The following is a 21,537-nucleotide window of genomic DNA, read 5'->3' on the forward strand; positions in this document are numbered from 1 at the left end:
CTGTCGCAGGATAGAATATCCTCAATCACACGTCCATTCACTCTCACACTCACACCTATGGTCAATTTAGAGTTGCCAATCAACCTATTTAGCATGTTTTTGGCCGGTGGGAGGAAGCTGGAGATCCCGGAGAAAACCCACGCATGCACGGGGAGAACATGCAAACTCCACACAAAGGTCCCCCATTGATGTTGTGTTTTTCACGTCCCCCAGCCAGGACTTGAACCGGGGGCCTTCTTGCTGTGAGGCAAGAGCGATAACCACTGCGCCACCGTGCAGCCGGGGGGGTAGCAAAATGATATTCCTAAATTATTTTAATTAGTAAAGAAGATAGGTCAAGTCAGTATTTGGGAGCAGGCAAAATGCAAAGGACCCCTCTCTCGGTTTTATTTGCACCTAAGACATGTAGGGCCCTTGGTAGGGGGGGTGCTTGGACATCACTGCAAGCAAGCAGCAGATGTCCTTTTAGCGCCCTACCCGCCAAGTTTAACCGCACCCCCTTAGTACACACACCCTTCACCCCTCAAAATATACATTCCAACATAAACACACACACATGCACACACACGCCCTCACAAACACATACGCACGCATTTCGCAAGGAAGGTGAGACCTTGGACCATCTGCCCCCTACCCCATCCCTGGTAGGGGTACTGGACCCTTGGCAATGGCGGCGGTGTCCCCTGGGTGCTGGCTTCTTGGGCCCGGCTGCCCTCTCTCCAGGCAGGGAGGGGGATCCCTGAGCTTTCTGGCAAGGCTAGAAGCCGGGGATCACATCACACCTGAGCCGGGGGTGTCCGTGTCCCTGAGGAGTGGGTTCTGGTCGTTGTCCCTGGGTGCTGGGCCTCGCCAAATTTCCAACTGTGGCCGAGCCTGGTGGGTCCATGTTTACAACACCCCTCGTGGGCCCCCCTTTTCCCTGGGGTGCCCCCCCTCCTGGGCGGGGACGGCTGGCCCCTGCCTTGCTCCTTTCTGGACCAACCGTGGGCTGGATGGGTGGCTGCCTGGAGCGCGGAGCTGGTCTCCCTTGGGGGGTCCTGGCTCGTACCTGGCGTTGGGGCGGGGGGATGCCCAGAACTCCTGGGTGGTGATGGGGTGCTTGTCTGGGGCTGTAGGCACCCTTCTTGGGTGGGGCCCAGCGTTGGGCCATCCTGGTGCAGCGAGGGGCTGCTCTCCTGGTTGGGCTGGGGCAGCACTCTCTTTCCCCCCATGCCTCCCGGCTCTCTGGCTCTGGGGACCCCGCGGCGGCCCTTCTGGCCCTGGCCTGGGTGGCGGATGTGATCGCCCCGGGAGGCGGTTGTTCTCTGCCTGCTGCCGTGTGGCGTTGGGGGGGTTCTGGCTGCCGCGGCTGCTACGGCGGGGGTCTTGGTGTGGGGATGGCTGGGCACTCTCCCTCCTTTTCACATTCCACCATCCATTTTAGAAGAATATAAACACTCAATTGAGCCCAGGGGCCTGTTGCACAAAAGTAGAATTAAGACATCCGGGATAAATGACTGAGCTGAGCTCAATGAATCCAAAACATGTGCGTCCAGGCTTAATCGGTTGCACAAAGACCAAGCCAGGATGAGCAGACACGGATTCATCAAGCCAGGTGTAACCAGTCCTGGATAGGTGTGCGCTCACGGCTCACTCAAACAGACCCCGACCCCTCACAGATAAACTGATTTACCATGGGAACTAGAGCCGCGTACCTTTCCCCGTCGGAAGCACAAATCCTCATGGAGGCATACGAGGAGGTAAAAGATATAATTAAGAAGAAAGGCAACACCACCACAGTGATAAAGCACACTCAAGATTTTTTTAAATTAAATTACCAGCCAATTAATTTTATGAAAATGTAAGTTGTCATTTCAACCAGAAAATGTTATGTTTGTAAATCTTACGTGAATGAATCATGTCGATCGTACATAAAAATAATCCATTTAAAAGTTACTAATTTCAATCATGTTGATCCAATATGATACCGTTAAATTGGATACATTAGTAATCGCAAGGAATTGTGGGATTCCATTTTCTTTGTCTATCTGGGCAGATTGGGGTCTAAGTGTGAGTTTTTGTCCCTGGGTTTTATTGTCTAGCTGTTTTACTCTGTTTTAACTAGTGATTTAAACTGATATGTTTATTTCTTTTCTGCACCATGAGTTAGAGTGTGGGAGAGGATGATGACCAACCCCCTTGTGCGGTAAACTGTTCATATAACTAAAAACAGAATTCGCGTTATTTGAGCTCCTGTCTTGTGATGTGGGACATTACTGCGTATTTCATGTCTTTGATGTGAAAATTAAAAGACCTATTGGTTGAAACTTTGGAAAACCTTATCAATGTCAGATGTATAAATAAAATTAAAGCAAAAAATTAAGTTATATCAACATAAATTGTGTTAGGTAGTCATACAAATTTAAGTTGAATAAACTTAATTTAATGAGGTGTGACCAATTGAAGTGATTCAATTTAGTTGGATCAACTTTTATCCTTTGAGAGTGAGCAACAATATTAATTTGAAGTTGGGTCCAACTGCAGTATTTAGATTGAATCAACTTAAATTTATTAGTTTGAACCTAAGTACATTAAGGAGGACCAATATGATTCATTTTTGTTTAAGTAACGCTGTCTAATCATGTGGAAATCATTTCCATAATTTTTTTATGTTCATTCAAAGTGAACGTTTTTTGAGTGTAGTTTACCTGCTTTGTTTTGTCCTTATTCAATAAAGGAACATAATGTTACACATTGTGTTTTCATATTTTAATGGAATGTGTTTTATTTTATATGACAGAGTACTATGGCCCCACTAAGGAAAAAATGATAAAGTCATAAATTTATGAGGCTGGTTCTTCCTGCAGAACAGCAACATATTCTTTTTACAGTTTTGATAGTTATGAAAATGTGATACTTCATATTCTGGCACATCAGCATGTCTTCGTTTATGAAACCATACTGAAGGACAATTTCACGAAATGCCCCACATCTGTCATTTTAACAACTGTCCTCCTTTAAAACAACTGGTTACAATATTATGACTTGTCTTTTTTTCCCTCTGTGGCCCTAATATTCTATCATTTTATATATAGCCTTATAGTCTATGGGAAACTCTAAATTATCTAATGATAGCAACATCATCTAAAACTCATTATTTATCCAAAATGATTGAAATTAATGATCACGAACGTTTAAATAATGACAGTGGGTCTAGTTATATGTGATAACAATGTATAGTGAGCAATGAAATAACTATTGGTTTCCATTTGTGGCGACTGCTGACTGACATTAGGGATGAGATTAAATAGATCCTGGAATTTAGCCTGGTCTGGAGCAGGCTAGCTCCACAGAATAAATCTCCATGGTAATTTATACCATAACATATCCTCCTGCCCCCTATCCAGCTTTAGTGCAACCGGATTGGGGATCAATTGAGCCAGGATCACCTAGATATCCTGGCTTAATCCCTTATCCTACTTTTGTGCAACAGGCCCCAGGTGTTAGCTCACCTTTGCACTAATATTTTGCGTGATTGAAATATTTCACACTAGTCGTTTTGAAGGCTTAAGTATGCGTGTGTGAACACCATCTGTATTGTGTACATGTTGAGATTTTTGCAGCTAGCAAGTGTGTTTAAAACATTTGAGTGTGTGTGGACAGGCCCCGCCCTTTGAGATTTGTTTTACATCTGAACCTTACCGTAATGATAAACATCCAGTAGCTGATCGCCCTCCTATCCCCCCCTTTTCTAACATCCCTCTCTCTTCTTCCCTACTTTCCTTATCCGTCCGGTCCAACACAAAAGATTTTCAAATATGATTAAAATGAATAAAGTTTGGCCTCGATTACAAAAGGAGTTTATTCAGACATACCTCTGGTTTGTCAGAAGAGTCATAACCCCTGTTGTAAAAGTAAAATATGTCCAACACAAGAGGCCCTCAGCTCTCATGTGTTTGCCCAGCTGTTGGACAGGACAAGTTAAAAAAAACAAAACAATGCAAAGGACTTCTGAATAGATCTGAAAAGTTCAAATGGAGACCAAATCACAACAAATCCCTTCTATAAGATGTGTTTTTATTCAACTCACAGTACATTCTACAGATGCACACGTGTTACATCACCTCAATACAACAAAGTCTTATAACACTCCTTCTTAAAAATGATGAATTGGTCCTAAAAATATAAAGGAAAAAATTTAAAGTCACCAAAACTGTACAGTATTAAAAATTCACTTAACACCACATTTGGTTTTCATGGGTTTTTTTTTCTTTCTTGGTAAAGAAAAAAAACGCAGAACACTACTGTCCCTTTGCGAAACAAGGAACACCAAAGTTTATCTCCTATCCATGGATTAAGCGGGTTCAGTGTAAGGAACTGGTTTAAATAAAGACCCGGTCTGTGGAATCATCCCGTCGCCTTCATGTCATACGTTGGCCCGTGTACAGCACGCACACACACACACAAAAAAATTAAATAAAAAGGAATGTAAGAGTGGAAACCAGGCAGAGTCGAGCTCACAAGTTCAGTATCTGCTAGTTTGCAAAGCTGGTCCTACAAAATAAAAGCGTCTCAGTCAATTTTAGCCACTTTTAAAAGGTTTTCATCTAGTTAAACAATTGGTTTCCGTCTTTGTTGTTGTTGTTTTTTAGCACTCCCCACTCCATGTCACATGTGCCAGCTCATCATTTCAGTCTGAAGGGGAAAATACATTTCAGAACGACCAATCAAATGAGAGTATTTACAGCAGCCCAAACTACAGACGCATAGTTATGAGCTAACCGAACGCTTTCACCTTCTCGTTTGTAAAGTGAACAAACCCATAGCTGAAGACCGACCACACGAAAAATCCTCGTTTTAGAAAGCAGTGTTGTTCACACAGCAGCAGGCGGCGAGTGTGACTGTGCAGGTGTGTGTACATCAGTGAAGGAAAAGAGTGTGTGTGTGTGCAGGAGTTACGTTGAGGCTATACAACATCTACTCGTGACGGTCCAATAACAGAAGTTTGACTGGCCTTTTCATAAATTGTCTAAACATCTCTATGAGGTAATCTGTACACATTCACTACAAGCTATTGCTATTAAATAATCCCAGCTATTGTAATCTGTATATATATATATTTATTTATTTATATATATATAGGATATATAATAAAAATATAGAGCCAAAAATTACATGTATGCGTAAGACCACATTACATTTGTGATGAACAGGTTAGAAATGGCTAGACGTGGCTGATGAGCTTTGATCCATGTTGCTGGGAGTGCTGAGCAGGTCTGGTCTGTAGCACCTAAGCTGCTTTAGTGAACCTCTGACCTTCAGTACGATCGTGAGCCCAGACTCGGAGCCTGAGGCTGCGTCATGGGCTCACGGCGGGACCCGACTAACGGCCTCACGTAGCGACATGACAGGAGAACGCCGAGAGGAGATGAGGTGCTGAGGAGGAGGTGAGGGCAAATGTTCTCACTCTGAAGGGGGGAATGGATACAAGCCACTTCAGCTGTGGGCCTCGGAAAAATATTAGGCCTCTATAGGGGACAATAACAGACAAAGAGCCAAAAATCTATACATATATACCTATACAGGAGATAATACACGTGGCTGCAACAAACTCCAGGCAGTCTTAGCGGTGATGCAGAGTGTGGAGGGGACTGGGACAGCGGGAAGCAGTCTCCAGCCCCACCATCAGGCCAAACCGCCGCTGCCTCCTATTTGTCTTTGTTTGAGTAGAATTCCGCCCAGCGGCTCTCAAAGAAACGCCTCATGGAGTGTCCGGCCATCCCCACTTCAGACGTGTCCTCGTTGAAGAGCTCACAGTTATTGAAGACCAGCTGTGCGTCGGCTGCAAACTCATCACAGCTGCAGTACCTGAGGATGCAAACACACAGGCGGAGGTGTCACGAGGAGCGGTGAGACATTAAAGGAGGTCTGAGAGGTGTCAGAACATTTCAAGTGTCTTCAGGTGACTAAAGCACAGGTCTCAAACTCCAGGCCTCGAGGGCCGGTGACCTACATGTTTTGCATCTAGGTCCAGGTTCAGCAGCAGGATGTGAGAGTCTGAGACCCCTGGTCTACATTTATCATTCACCTGATGACCCCAATGTTCTGAAGGAGCTGTGGGGGGGTCAATAAGAGGCAATGGAAAACAACACTGCTGCAACGAAAACTATTCTCCTGAAAGTCCTAAAATAACATTTCAAAAGGCTGGACACTCAGAAAAAAATGAAAAAAATTAACAAACATGGAAGATGAGAAAAGAAAACTAAAATTTTTATGTACTAAAGGTTTTTAAAAACGTAACCCTGTTTTTAAATATACTTTGTATCTTTAGGCATTCGGTTTTTTTTAAGGATTTTTATGAAAAAAATATTTCCCCCCACTTTAAAAACATTTCTTTTTTATAGTGTTGGGTCTAAAAATGTTTATTCATTTATACATGTAATTCTCCGGAGATTTTATTTCGTCGCGGATTTTAGAACTTCTGAGAAATTACCATACATCTTAATTTAAAACAAAGAAATTCCTAAAAACTGGTGGATCAATCCACAAATGTCTTCAGGCGTTATGATGAAAAAGACGATCAAAGGACCAGTTTTCAGTGCATCCATTTAAAGCCTCAGGTGTAAACATGGCAGATCCCACCTGTTTGTTCTCCATAACCTTTATTTGATAGTGTGGTTCTTAAAAGAGATAGAATTAATCGAAACCATTGATAAATTTGATCTTACATTCCCTGTAGCAGTCGCTCTCTCATGGTGAGGAAGTCCATGGGGTTTTTGATGATGCGGCGGTAACCTGGCACCAGGCGAGGATTTACGGGCTCCAGGAAGGGCCAGGCGTCTCGATGAGCCTCCATCTCCATCAGAATGATCCTTGGAAAGAAAGTTACTAGAAATTCAGCCTGGCGACACAAATAGAAACTAACATTTCTTCTCACACGTCTGAGGGATAAATGTGGAATTGTGATGAAGCTGGGACTCACTCGCAGAAGGCGAGGTCAGGTTGGTTGCGCGTTGTCATGCGGCGCCGTTTAGTGCTGCCTCCTTCCCCAGAGTGACGGGACGGTAAAGGTGCAGGTGGGGTGTCCTTGTGTCGCGTGGACATTCCGCTGCTACGTCGCATGGTCTCCTCCTCGGAGCTCTCCTCCTCGTATCTTTTCCTCTTCACTCGGGTGCGTTTTTTGGAGGATTGCTGAGCCTCTCCTTGGTCCTGAAAAAGAAAGCCAACTAACCAGTGAGCCTCTCCGACTAACTGCGGCGTGTTAAATCCCCGATGGGAGGTGAGGAGGCGATTCGGACCTTTGCTGTGCAGGTTGGACAGAACCAGTCTCCCTCTGGCACCTGTGTAATTTTGGGCTTGAGGCAGTACATGTGGCAGCCACGATCACAGCTGTCACACAGCAGCAGGCACTCGTCATTGTCTCCTTTTCTGCAGACCTGACAAGTCTGCAAACGTGAAGGGACAGGGGGAACTTACTGAAGGCCAAACAAAACAAATGAAATCTAAAAAAGGATCCCAAACACTGGAAGCCTGAAGGGGACAACGAACCACTTTAGTGATGGATCTCTCCCAGGCGATGGCCTTCTCCAGCTGAAGCAAACACAGGCAGAGCTGAGGAGCACTGCGGCAGCGGTCTAAAGCCTGTCTCCACGTTCGCATTCGAGAGGTGATCTCACTTTCAAGGCTGCAGCAGAGGGGAAACCAAATACTTAATAGTCGTACTTTTGATTTTCAGGTTAAAAACTCAAGCCACGCCCACTTGCTCCCACCTGATGACGTCCATCGGTTGCTCCTCTCCAGGCGTGGGGGTGAGGGGGGCGAGGCGCATTACTTCTGCTGGGTTCCAAAGCGGCTGCTTCAGGTAGCGCCTCTCGATGTTTCTCTCCAGGTTGGCGAGCCGCAGCACGGCCAGGTCCAGCGGGTGAGTGGCGATGCGAGGCAAGCCGGACCACTCCTTCTTGGTTCTTACGATCCAATCGTCTCTCGGGTCCACATCGTGCTCGTAGTACTGAAGCTCCTCGCGCGTCGAGTCGGGGTCCGGGACTGTGTAGGGCTTCAAAGAGAGAAGGATGTGAAGACGTCAGCAAACCTTTCAAAATGCGTGTGTGACAGGAAGTGGATCCATTTTAGAGATCGACCGATATGGTTTTTCTGTTTGTTTTTTCAGGGCCGATATGATTATTAATAGTCAAAAAGGCAAATAACTAATATTTGGAGCCGATATTCATTTCCAGTAGAAGTGAAGATAATGGTTTCAATATTTAGAATAATAAAAACATCAACAATTACCTTTGTTTATTGAAAAAAAAAAAACAAGTACATAAAAAAGCAAATAGGGAGAACAAGGCTGAGCAGCATCTTTCATGCTTTTATTTTTAACTTAAATAAACAGTTTCCAGAAAGTTTTCCTAGTAAATAAATATGAACTTCAGGATAAATTAAATGACATATCTTTGTGATAAGTTAAAACATAAACAACAGCAAAAAGGCAGAGTACTATAGTTATTCTTTTAAGATCAATAAAAATGTAAATAAACGGCTCCCTAAAGTTTGATCGAGTTAATATAACAAACTTGAATACAATTTGACAAAACAGACTGTCACTCATCATTGCTCCCAATAACTCTTAACAACCCAACGAAAATAAAAAGCTGCTTATTGCCTTGTGGGAGTAAAACCCAATGTTTTATAGATTTTCTAAATGTTCTCTGTCGTTTGATAAAGCAGGCAGTTAAAGGGTTAAGCAGCAGGAGATTGTGGTGCCAAAAGCAAAGTTGTTCTGCGTGTTCTCCAACCTAGCGGCTTCTCCTGGGCTTGTAAATTTCAAACCTCGCTGAAGATGCGCTGACTCAAGACTGGTGCGTGTGGTGCACAAAGAAACCGGTCCTGCATATTCTGCAAGATGCTTGACCCCCTTCGTGTTAGCACTGAGCAGAGAAGGAAGTGGTTGTACCCACTCGCTTTTTAATTACCTGAAATTCAGCAACTAGTGTCTCTGCGTTTGTCTCGCCGTCATTCACCGCACTTTGAGGCAGTACCTTAAAGAACAGCACAAAATCTTTTAACTAGAAATATTGAATTAAAATGAATCCACACCTTTTTGTTTGATATGCTCATTTTGCAAATTGAAAGTTATTTTATTTTGAAATTTTACCTTCATATGTAGATCAGCTGCGACAACTCGTTGCTCCAGGTCCTCCACCCACTGAAGGGCGATGATGTCCGTCTCCATGGTTTTGTCCTGCACCTGCCATGGCTGCTGCAGAGCCTCCAACAGCACGTCCTTCTCCTCCAGCTTCGACTCAAATATCGGGTCTTTGTTGGAAAGGCCAAAATAAATAAAGATTAATAAGATCGTGGAAGTGAAAAAAAAGAAAACAGATTCATAACAACCTTTACCGATGATGGGTTTGGTGCACATCTCAGTTAAGCTCTCCATGTGTTTGGCCAAATGCTTGTGGAGCAGGCGCTCCCTCATGCCCCGAGGGTGGAGCGACTGTAGTGTGTTGTAGAGCTCCTCTGGATCCTTCACCCACCACCAGCCGCGCACCATCGCTGCAAACACATGCATGTTACACACACGGCTAAATACAGAACCCATTAACTAAGCAAAAGCAACAAGCAGAGGTTTGTGCAGCTTTGCGGTTCTCCCAAAACTTCCATGAAAAGTGGTGAAAATGGGAGGAAAAATGTGTTGTGGTTCAGCAAAAATAAAATCTATTAATGTTTTGTTTGGTCATGAAAATTTGACAGGGATTCTGAGGGGCAGAAACTTCTTACAGGCGGGAATTGGCTTGACCACCATCTGGGTGAAGTACTGCTGCTCCAGCTCCTGAAACACCGCGTTTGGCGGGCGGCCGCGGCGTTTGGCCGCGGCGCCTCGCGGCCCTCGACGGGCAGGACTGCTGCCTCTGCTTCCTCTTCTCCGCCGTCGAGCGGGTCTGACAGGAGGGGCAGGAGCTGCTGCCGGTGGACCGATGGGAATCGGTGAGAGATGAGGAGGTGCTGATGGCGTCAGTGCGGGAGCAGTTTGAGCGGCATCAGGGGGATCGATTTCCTGTGGCGGCGCTGGTGAGCCGACAACAGGTGGAGCCTGGACGGGCATGAGAGGATCCGGCTAATGAAGGAGATTATATTTGGGTTACACAGGTGAATTGTTACAGCATAAAAATGTGTTTAAGGTCTTTCTTCCAGGAGCAAACCTTGATGAGCTCAGCAGAAACCGTCGATAGAACATCCTGGACCTGAGGGAGGAGTTTAGGGGGAGAAGCGGGCATCTGAGCCTCAGTCAAAGAGTTCTCATCACAGGGTTGTTTGGGAAGCAGGTTGAACCACTGTCCTTGTTTCTCCGCCATTTCCTTGACACTTCGTTCCGGCCGATTTCCCTCCGGGGCCTCCCCTGCCGCTGAACAGGAGCCGTGGGTGGCTGCTTCCTGCGACTGGCTCAGCCAGCTCTGGAAAGCTGCTTGGGTGAGGTCTTGTGTGGCCCCGTTTGGCGAGCCTGGTCCGTCTCCTCCCACAGATCTGATGCTACTTCGCCGATGCCGGCGGATCTTTGCGGTGCGAAGGTGGAGCTCAACTTCAGGCTTGATTTTTCGAGGACGTCCACGACCTCTCTGCGTGCTCATGAGGGATGCGGTTCCAGGAAGGAAATCCTCCTCTGGAGAGAAGCTCTGGGCTTGGCCTGGGGTGACGGAGGACGGAGAAGAAGGGAGAGTGGGAGGTGGAGTAGCAGGCAGAGGAGTCTCCTCCACTTTTGGCTCCTTTTTCAGGAAAGTGACAGGCACTTCAGCTACAAGAACATCCTCAGAAGCTGCAAAGCAGAAGCACAAAAAACAGTGACATCAAGAAACGAGCAAACTGAAACACGTAAAGTTTAAAAGTTAAACTCACTGAGCAGCTCTTCAGGGCCCTCAACCAGAACCGCTCCCAGGTGAGGTAGGGCCAAATATCTGCGGCGGTAACGGTCCTGACCCAGCATTACGACCCGCATGGAATGAGAAGTCTGTAGCAGCTTTTTACGGAAAAACGCTTGACGCTGTGAAAAGTTTAAAAACAAGAACAAAAATGTTAAAATCTGCAAGAAAATGGTGAAGAAAGTGATTGATGGCTGTTATTCCCACCTTGGTGAGCTTATCGATTTGTCGTTCAAGCTCTGGAATGCTGGCAACGGCAGGGCTCTCGGTCTGCAGCGGGGAAATGCATGAATTTAATCTTTGAAGGATTATATCGCGTTTCCAAAGCCAGAGCAGATACACACGTCAACGGGTTTGGGCTCTTCTTTGCGGGAGCGCCTGTTTCCTCTCTCCAGAATGAGTCCGCTCTCTTCCAGACTCAGGTTCTCTTCTTCGGCCACTCTGGCACTGCGCCTCCTCTCCTCAAAGCAGATCTCCTCCTCGGAGCGTCCTGTGCGCTTCGCCAGCACTGCTTTTAGCCTGGTGGAGGAGAAGATTCAGCGTTTTCAATGACAAAGAAATGGAATTTTGCTAAAAAAGTCCCAAAAATCCGAAAGCGTACTTGCGCAGCTTCGCCTCAATGATCCACTTGTTCTTCCTGTAGGTTGTCATGTTTTCCAATGTGTTGTCAATGTCACTAAAACACAAGCACGTGTGTACATGAGGCAAAGGAGGCCCAAAAGTGCAGACTGTTAATCATTGAAGGCAGTTATCTCAGCCCAACCTGGTCACAACGTTGCTGCTGTTGAGCTCCTCCACCAGGAACCCCAGGATGGATGCCTTGGTGTCAGGAGGAAGAGCGTGAAAGGGCTTGGTCCTCAATGAGTTGCAAACCTCCGTCTTGTAACCGTGAGACTCTAAAAAGATGCGGAGGGCTTCCGACACCGTGCTGCGAGTCAGCTCCAACTCAACCAGCTTGTCTCCAAGAATCTTTACAGACTGAATGAAAAGAAAAAATACATTTAGATTTAGAAGTTTAAAAGGGTTGAGAAGTCATACGAAAAGCTGGGTTGTAGTGCTTTAACTACCTGGTAATAGGATGGCAGACCAGGATCATGCAGTGCTGCATCCACCAGCTTTATCAACAGGTCCTGAACCTGTCCCTGGCTGTCACCCAGACCTAACAGGCCTTCTTGCAGGGTAGCGAGGCTGGGAATGTCTTTGGGCACGTCAAGACCAATCATCTTTCCATAGCCGTGCAGAAACTCGACAACACACAAGCAGTGTGCGAAAGCTGTCCCAGAAAGGACCAAACCTGGAATCCGGGACAGCTCTGGCAGGAGCTGGTGGAGACAAAGTTGGAAGAAGTTAGGATCAGTGAGATACTTGTGCAGCTCAACATCGTGTGGGTTAACAGTAAAGCTCACTTTGTGGTCGGTGAGGCACATGTCCTCTGTGGGTTTCTTCAGCTCATCTGCAATCAGCTGCTGCCTCTTCCTCTCCTCCAGACGTCTCTGGGCCTGGGCTCTTCGCTCTGCTGCTCTCTTAGCTGCCAGAGCGGCCTGAGCAGCCGCCTCCGCCTCCGCCTGAGCTTTAGCCAGGGCCTTCGCTTTACTCCGAGCACTCTGCGCTCGACTGCCCTGAGGCGGGGCTTCGGCTGCTGCCTGCACAGACGCAGGGGCGTCAACTTTGACTGATCTCCTCCGGCCAGACTTTTTAGGCTCTGCGGCAGACTCTGAATGTGTGACCTCAGGGGCCGACAGGTCTGTCGGCTCTGCCTTTCCCTCGAGCAGTTTGGCCTCTTGCTCCTGCTAAAAAGCAAAGCCGACAAGAAAAAAAACACTTTAAGAGGAGGAGGACGGACAAGCAACCACTGCTCAGCAATAAGCTCCTGCACCTTAGCTTTCTTTTTTTCGTCTTTCATCTTCTTGATCTTTGCGTCCTGCCGTCTCTTCATCCGAGCCTGGAAAGGAAGAGCAGCAAACCCAACAAAGATGAGATACGTTAACTAACTGGTCAAACCTGTTACCAGTGTGAGAGACTTACCTTTCTCTTCATTTTCTTTTTGATTTTTGCAAGTTTCTCCTTTTCCTCCTCTGTGAGAGCCTCTATAAAAGTTAATAACATCAACTATTAGAAAATAATTAATAATATAAAAGTTAAGGATTAGCTAAGAAAACTCTAAATACTTCCTAAAACTCTAAAAGACTGCACACAACAACACAAAACGATCAAATGCTTAGCCTGGAATACAAAAAACTTGTCCTCACCCTTTGCTTCAAGCCTCTTCAGCAGTTTGGCATCGACTTTACTGAGAAGGTCAACCATCTTTAATTTGGGAGGTCTACCAGGCCGGCGAGCCTGCCCTCCCCTCCCGCCGCTAACCCTGCGAGGCTTCTCCTTATCAGGGTTTGGCGGGCGCCCGCGCCGGCCGGTGATGGCCATGATCATGGAGGGAACTTCCTCATTAGCCAAAAGGACCCACTTCACACCCTGTAATGCATTATGAACATACAAAAATAAAATCACAACAGCTGCTGCACGTTTCTGTTGGAATTCAAAGCCCCACTCTGATGAACATTGTGTTTTTTATACGTTCCTGTGTCTTTTTTTCTGATGATGGAGGACACATGTAAAGAAAATGTATGTGTGTCCTTTTCTGAGTTTTTCTTTGTTCAAATTGTCATGAGTCAAGATCAGATGAGCACATTTGTTGCGTAAAAAAATAAATAAAATACAACAGGCGGGCCACAAGCTCCCTGCTCCGCTCCATTCTAATGCATCCACTTGCAGACGACAATAGACATGTATGCTTTGGTTTTCCTCGTCCGAGCTGGCACCTGACTCAAAACTGTACGATTGGATTGCTCTGACATTGCTCACCGCCTTTGTTTGCATTGGGAATGTTAGGTTGGGGTTGTAAGCGGCTGTAAGCTAGATGGAGAGAGTGTGAACTGATAGATCTCAGTTATGGGCGATGGAAAGGGGGGGTGGGGTTCCTTCACGCCAATAGTCTCGTCCACAATTTAGAGGTGAATTTCTAATAAATCCACTGTCGCTCTGCAGAAACTATGTTCTAGAAAAAAAGGTTTTTTGATTCTGCCTAAAACTGCATAATTCTAATTAAAAGACCACTGGGAACGCTTTTAAAATAGATCAGAAGGTGATCAGAGTGGGACTTCAAATGTTCACCAGGAGTCGCTGTTCCACACACCTCTGAAGATTCTCTCTCTTCATAAAAGTCTCCAACAGGCATCCGTGGGCTGAAGCTGAAGTGCTCCCTGGTGACCACACTGTCGCCGTGTCTCTTCAGGTACTAAAAGATTCACAACAGGTAGATAAGGATCTCAACGGTCAGGGATGTCAAAGGAGCGATTGAGTTCAAAAAAACGAAGCGGGAAAATTCACCTTTATTATTTCAGGAAACTGCTTCATCCTCCTCCCGCATGGAGTGTAATACCAAGTTTCCCCCTTCATGCGGTTCTCCATTTTCTTCACTCGGATTTCCCTCTTCCAGCTGCAAGAGAGGATGGGAATCACGACAATGCAGCGGCTTTTAAGGAAATCGCCTCAGCGCTTTTTTTTCCCGCTCTCTTTTGACAGATCACTGAATCCAATCTAAACTTCCATATTTTTGGTCGTTTCTGCTGAAACGACCAAAAATATGGAAGTTTGTATGCTTAAGTTTGTATGCTTAATGCGGAGAAAAAAAACAGGAACCGCAAATCTCAAGGATAAGTAGAAGTCTACCTGCATTAGGGAAATACATGTTCAGAACTTCTTACTGTACATTTCAAATTTAGTTTAAGTTAAATTTTGATTTCAAGCAGGTTGAGGAAAAGAGGAAAAGAGGAAAAGCTTCAGTTACCCATGGACCAGAGGAAACCGGACCTGCTCCTCAGTTGCAACCCTTCTTTTGTTCGATTCTCCTGTTAACATACAAACAAACAAACAAGGTAAACAGAGGATTTCTTCATACAAGGTTCTGATGTGTGATCTAAACGACAGAACAAACTCGACCATTTACCTGCTGTGGAGCTATCGTCGTCATTTTCTTCCCCGTCGTCTGCGTCCTGCTTTTTTGTCAGCACGTTTCCATCTTGCTCTTGTTTTTTGGCTCTTTTGATCTTCTTGGCTTTCTCGATAGCTGCGCTGATGGATGACGCGTTAGCCAGAACGGCATCGATTGCGGCTGTTATCGGATCAACCTCCTGCATGAGAGACCCATCCCCCCCTGGGACCACAGCCATCTGATCGACGTTGACCTTTAAAGACCTCTTCCTCTTCCTTCCTTTTGGTCCTTCTTCTTTAGCGCCAGCCTCTTCGTCAGCCTTCGCCTTCTCCGCTTTTGGGGTTCGAACGCGAGGCTTCCTCTGTGGTTGCTCCGGAGCTTACGATAACAAAAAAAAAGGACATAAATCTCACAAATATATGGAGGCTAAACCCAGGTAAAGTCAGTGTGCCAAATACCTCCGTCTTTAACCCCTAATGCTTTTGGGGTTCGAGGTTTACGAGGTTTTCTTGGGGTTTTCAGCGGCCCTTCAGCGGCGGGCTCGGGAACTGGTTGCACAGCAGCGCTCTCTGCTGGAGTACTGAGGGCCATGAAGCTCTCCGCCCCCATATTCAAACTCAGGGGTGTCAAAGTGTTGATGTGTCCAATCAGGTCTGGAGCCTGATGCTCTGTGAGCTTCCATGCCACTTCAGGAACTGGAAAGAAAAAAAGAAGAGGGACTAGAGTCATGTTTATCCTGAAAATGCTTCTCTGTGTCAAAATGATAACATGGAAACCATGAACATAGAGCGACCTGTCCAAAGTCGTCAAGATTTATTCTAAGAAATGTATTTCTTACCTTGGAGAGCGGGCTGCGATGACACAGATGGCTCCAAATTGGACACATCCCTCGACTCAACGGCAGGCTCTTCGGTGTGAGAGGAGGCTACAGAAGATCCCAGAGCAGACAGATCGATAACTTGGCAGCTGCTCTCCGTCTCTTCAGCATCAGAGGTGTCGTCTTTCCTGGTGGAGTCCAAGGTTTCATCTCGAGAGGTTTCCGCAGACAGCCCAACTCTGGAGCCGTCACAGGTAGCAGACTTGTCCTCCTCGTCGTTAAAAGTGCTGTAGAAGTGAGAGCTGTCCTTACTCTGGGAAAAGTTGTGGTCAAAGGACGTGGAGTCCTCTGAAGCAGAACGGTCGTCCACCAACAGAGAAGTTTGATCCATGAAAGAGCTGACGTTCAGGTTTGAAGGGGTTGTCGAGTTGCCATCATAGTGAAAGGAATCGGGTGAAAAGTTCTTGAAAGCTTGGTCATCTGTGCTGTTGAGTGGAGGAGACTTTCCGAGAGGAGTTGATTCAAGCATGGAGTCTTCCTCATTCGAGAAAACATCCCCCTCCGTGCCGTGTGTTTTAGTATCCGTTTGATTCTTGAGACTGTGACTGGGAGCATCTGCCGTCCGCAGCGGTCTTCCTGGAGGGCCACTGAGGGTTTTCTGTGTAATTCCCAATGTTCCAGCTCCAGACGTTTCATCCCGCGATGTCCTTGTGTCCGAGTCTGGCCTAAGAAGGTGCTCCTCGGGCTTTCCATTTAATTTGCTTTCAACCACTTTCCTGTCCTCGCCGAATCCTGGACTATCTGACTCACTGGAAGATGATTCGATAAGGATGTGAGCAGCAGCTGTAGTCCTGGAGCCTGGTCTCTGGATGTCTTCAGTATGAGCCGTCGCTGCAGGAGGTACAGACGCAAGGGAAGGAGGAGCGGACACGGCTGCAGTCCTGGAGGCTTGAGTGGTTAAAGGAGGTAGGGTGAACAGACGTTGGCCCGCGGTTCTCTCTTTTGCAGTTAGGGAGGTGAATTTCAGCCTCTCAGATGCAGAGGCCGTGGAAATGGCTGTGCCAGCGGCTGCAGGAGTGTTGATCGGACACTGAGATGCGGCTGGCGGGTCGCTAGGTTTACTGCCAACTATAGGAATTGGCGACAGCGATGCAGAAGACGCAGATACTGAAATACAGGGTCCAGGTGATGTTGGCTCGGAGGAAGATGTCAGAGTTGGAGCCACACTTGCAGATGAAGGATTAGTGGATCGGGATGGACTTGGAGATGAAGCAGGAGGCGTCACCTGTGGGGAAAGAGGCTTCAGGGGCCGACTTTCAGAAGCCTCTGAGAAAGAAGGGGTCAAAGGCGTCTTGGATCCACGGGCCAGCAGCTTCTCAGGACATGAAATAGGTGCAGAATGAGGAGAGTTGTAAGGTGAAGAGGTAGCTGTGGGGGCTCCAGAGGTCCTCAGAGTTGATTCCAACTTCCACTGATGAACTATCGAATCTGGTGAAGATGAGACCGGTGGACTGGAAGAACCAGCTGCAGCTTCTGAAAAGCCTTCAGGTGAAGCCAGGAGTTTGGAAACTTTTTGTGGTCCATGCAAGGGGGAAGATGACCTTTTGAAGGGGGATTTGGACTCTACAGGTGGTACCTCGCACACATCATTCAAGCTGGGAGACTTGAGACCTTGAACCATAGGAGGCGGCGAGGAAAGTCTGGAAGAGTTTCTTGAAGGTGAACAAAAGAAGGAATTGGGAGTGGCCGACATTTGTGGAGCCGCAGATTCTTCAAAGCCGGACGAAAGCGCCGTGGATGAAAGCACGGATGGACCGGGTCCAGAGAAGGAAGAGGCTGCAGAGACTCGTGGCGGCGTGGAGGCCTTGGTTAGAGATGCACACGCTCCAGCTTTTGACGCAGAGAGTGGAGACGACACATAGTGAGGTCGTGGGTTACCGAGCGGATCTCTGACAGGGGAAGCCATTTCTGGATGCTGACTGGCTGGCTGTTCTGAAAGATGTCTGTAGTCGCTTTGAGGAGCCACGTGAGCCGTAGAAGGGTTGGCCTGATAACCAGCCCCTTTACTGCCATTGTAGCCAACATCCACTTCCTTCACCACTTCCCCTGAAAGCCCTAAGACAGGAAACAGAACTATAAATACTTCAGAAAAAGCTACAATATACACATTTAATAATTTTTAACATCGAACTAAATAATATAGATTTCCAGAAAAATGTTTTCAAAAAAACTTCCAGTAGATTTTTCAACAAATGAGAACAGTCAAAGATCGCCCCCTGCTGGGCGTTTACAGCACTATCCCAACACTGAGGTCTGGCAACATAGAAAACTAAATTACATGTGGTAACAAAAGGTTTTGGGTTTTTTAATGTTTTTGTGCATGAGAAAAATCCCAGAGTTGCATAAAAACAAGAAAACGTGTTAATTACGACTCAAACTACAGAGTTTAAATGAAGGCGTGAGAAATGCATCAAAGTCAAAAGGGTCAGGACATTTTTCAATCTAGAGCTTTATCAAGGTAAAAAAACATTACCATGCACTGGAGAGGACATCCCCATGTGGCTGGCAAGGGGGCTTCGGTCTCTGCTGTGGCTTCTGGGTGATCCGCTGTCCTGCACAGCTGATGGTGACATAATGGATGTCGTTGGCACCCCTACAGGGAGAGGACTGCTGGAGCGCCCCCTGCCCAAGCTGTGGTGCTGTGGGCTGCCATGTGGAGGAGTAAAGGTCTGGGGAGCCGGCTGAGAGAGCTGCTGCGAGGACGAGTGCTGTTGGTAATAGGGCATCCCGTTAGGCATCATCCCATAATGTGGCGGTTGCTGGTGGTGATGGGGAGGCTGACGGTGGGAATGGAGGTGCTGTTGTGATGGCTGCTGCTGCTGCTGGTGAGGCTGTGGCTGTGATAAGGAAATCCCAGGATGAGCCTGACTTTGGTAGGTTCCATACATGCCTTGGGAGTTGTAACCCATTTGCTGTGGCCCAGGGTTACTTCTGCTCCAGTACTGATTTCCTGCGATTGGGATGTTTGCAGCGCCGGCGACGGGGGGCTGGTGGGAGCCTTCCATACTTCCGTTCAACTGATACTGTCCATGAGCCTGGAAGTGGTGATGTGACTGAGGTGGCACTATTCCAGACGCGACCGGCTTCTGGTGCATCTCTGAGGAGCCCACGCCCTGACCGTACTGGGGGTGTCCGCCCCACAGGTAGTCATAACCCATGCTGTTCTGGTGGTGGTTGCGCAGGTGGAGGTAAGGGGCAGATGGTTGGTTGGAAGCAGGCCCACTGGACCCGACAGTAGATACGCCATTAACATTCATTTCGCCATTTAAATCTGTTTGACACAAAAACAGCAGATTTAATTGATATATCTGATTATACATCATACTTTACAGAAAATGTGTGTATGACATAGTGAGGACCGTCTTTCTAAGAGATATACGAACATAAAAACATCTTTTTGTTTAGTTCTGCAGGTATGTTCTTCATTGCTTTGATGTGGTTCCTTTGGAATTGGTTTGTCTTCACATGTGGTCATTTTTAAAACATCTTTCTAGTCGTTTCCTGTGAGCAACTTAAAGACCCACTTTGATGAAAATTGTGTTTTTGGTGCTTTTAATATGTTCTTAGGGCATTTTTCTGATGATGGACGTCACATGTAAGGAAATCTAAGCTTTAAAATTACATTTTTGAGTAATTCTTCATTCAAATTGTTGGGAATAAGGAGCAGATGAACAAATGTCATTTGAAAAAGCTTGTAGCAGTGATGCAGAAGCTACAATCGGCAGGCCACTGCTCCATTTTGATGCATCCACGTGTAGACAACCAGATCCCTGTACGTCTTCATTTTCCTTGTCCGCCCTGTGAATCTGGCTCCAAACTGTGCGGCTGGATGGCTCCAATATTCCTCAACATTTTTGTTGCCCTTGTAATGTGAGGTCATAGGGTGCTGTAAGCTAGCGGGAGAGAGTGTAAACAAACGGATGACGGGAAGCAAGGGCAGGCTTACTCTGCACCAACAGTCCTCAGAGGCTGTTTTTTAATGAACTACCAATCGCTCTGCAGAAACTATGTCCTAGAAAACAACATCTTTTTTGGGGGGCTAAAAAAATCATAAATAAATTAAAAAGCTGCTGGGAATGCTTTTACATAGATCAAAAGATACCATTTTGGAGTTTTATGCCCATTGGAAATCTTTGCAACACAAACTTTAAAAATGATTTGTAATCTGTTACTCCTTTTTGCGCCAAACCATTTTTTCTGTTAATATTGAGCTTATAATGTTTGTGCAAATCACTTTGCAGCCATTTTTGGAACCACCTACACCCATTTGAGCTATATTTCACAGGTTACGTGATGGAAATCGAACACCCTCTTGGTCAGGAAAAAGGATGTGAAAATACTCACTCTTCCCCTGCTGAGGAAAGCTCACAGAGGACCCATTGGTGTAAGGAGAATCCCCTGAGGAGAGTTTCAGTCCTGAGTTTGCTGAGGAGTGGGTGCCATAGTTAAAGTGATTATTGGAGTCCATCTGAAAAGAAAGAGACCATCAAACTTTATTGACAAATAGATCCGTACAAAAAGTAGTACCCAACCCTATTAGGATTGTGTCACTAAAACCAATTTTTCATATTTGGATATAAAGATGGACGGCTCGGATGTGAAGCGTCTCCGTAACGTCCGTTTTTTGGGAACAGGCGGCGTGTGACAGCACCATTTCGCACCAGCAACAACCGTCAAAATGTCGCAGCAAAACGGCCGGGGCCCGACGACATTAGACTGAAGCTCATCATTACGGCTGTGATGAGGCGCTGCTGTAATGAAATATACATCCGAGGAACGGCACCGCGAAATATTAGCGCCGGCGACCTGAGCCGCGCGAGGAACTGATAGTGGAGTGGGGGGATTGGGGAGAAGAATGATTTCTACTTCCAGGCCTAATGGAGTGTTTGCCACGACACTCGGGATTAAACCGTTCCCGACGGCAGCCCTCCAACACACTTGATTTCCGAATTCAACGAGGCCTTTGCAATGCCAGGCGCCGCGCTAGCCATGGTATTACTAGCAGCGCCCGCAAAACGAAAATGCCACTTTAAATGCTCCCGCTCGCCTCTTCTCGCAATTAAAAGCTGATAATCTTAGATATTATTATGAAACATAAAACGACTCGCATAATTCTGATGTAAAACATTACATACTTCATAACTCCACCTAACTCCCAAGGTTATTTAGCCCTCTCATCACAATAGAAGTCTGCTTACTGACGCAAGCTATAAAGCTAACTATTAGCATCATTTACATTTATCCGGAGTAGGCAAGCTAAGTTGTTAGCTTATGGATGCTGGTGTCTTATGGGTTTAAATCAATAATATCCATACACTAGAAATACAGTTTAACAACTCAATTAATCGTAGTTCTGGTTGTTGATTAAGACAGTCAACTTCTTCCCACGCCTCACAAATTAACAATTGAAGGCGTGCTCCCTTTTGTTCACTAGCCTCAGTAAGCTAGCGCTCCAATGAAGTTACATTGTTTACGCACAGACAATTTCTGCAGAGCATCATCCTCCCACACAATCCAAAGTTTTGCTGATATCTCATTTAAAGCTGCCAAACCTTTCCTTCCCTGGATCCTGGTGGGCAAATACGACTCTCGTGTCCCGTCTGAGTGGGTATGTGGCTGAAGATGACAAAACGATGAATAAATAATAATAATAATAAAAACAACAACCAGAGCCTAACCTTTGGGTTTTAAATTAGCAAACATGGCTGGTGTTGTCCAGTGCAGCCATGATCACAGAACAGAGTGAACTGAAACATCGTAAATGTGTCAATTAA

The 21,537-nt window shown here is 46.3% G+C and overlaps 1 protein-coding gene across 2 annotated transcripts; it reads right to left on the bottom strand.

Annotated features, from left to right (window-relative positions):
• Positions 1–4,035: 4,035 nt before the first annotated feature.
• baz2a (bromodomain adjacent to zinc finger domain 2A) lies at positions 4,036–21,531 on the bottom strand. Of its 2 annotated transcripts, XM_011477389.3 has the most exons (31): positions 21,442–21,531; positions 21,316–21,379; positions 20,108–20,231; positions 18,237–19,034; positions 15,725–17,818; positions 15,345–15,581; positions 14,902–15,264; positions 14,743–14,803; positions 14,283–14,391; positions 14,089–14,190; positions 13,145–13,367; positions 12,921–12,982; positions 12,772–12,837; positions 12,302–12,685; positions 11,963–12,217; positions 11,659–11,873; positions 11,497–11,571; positions 11,240–11,414; positions 11,103–11,165; positions 10,873–11,017; positions 10,182–10,792; positions 9,760–10,096; positions 9,379–9,534; positions 9,134–9,294; positions 8,952–9,017; positions 7,749–8,032; positions 7,528–7,663; positions 7,278–7,424; positions 6,962–7,188; positions 6,708–6,851; positions 4,036–5,847 (listed from the first exon to the last, which is right to left on the bottom strand). In XM_011477389.3, exons 3-31 carry the CDS (start codon positions 20,229–20,231, stop codon positions 5,688–5,690), a joined length of 7,980 nt encoding a protein of 2,659 aa, XP_011475691.1. In that variant the 5' UTR covers positions 21,316–21,379; positions 21,442–21,531; the 3' UTR covers positions 4,036–5,687. The 2 variants fall into 2 exon arrangements, with proteins under 2 accessions (XP_011475691.1, XP_011475690.1); XM_011477388.3 differs by having other exon boundaries at positions 21,316–21,521.
• Positions 21,532–21,537: the final 6 nt, after the last annotated feature.

The sequence above is a fragment of the Oryzias latipes genome, chromosome 7, assembly GCF_002234675.1.
Source record: "Oryzias latipes chromosome 7, ASM223467v1".
Taxonomy (NCBI): Eukaryota; Metazoa; Chordata; class Actinopteri; order Beloniformes; family Adrianichthyidae; genus Oryzias; species Oryzias latipes.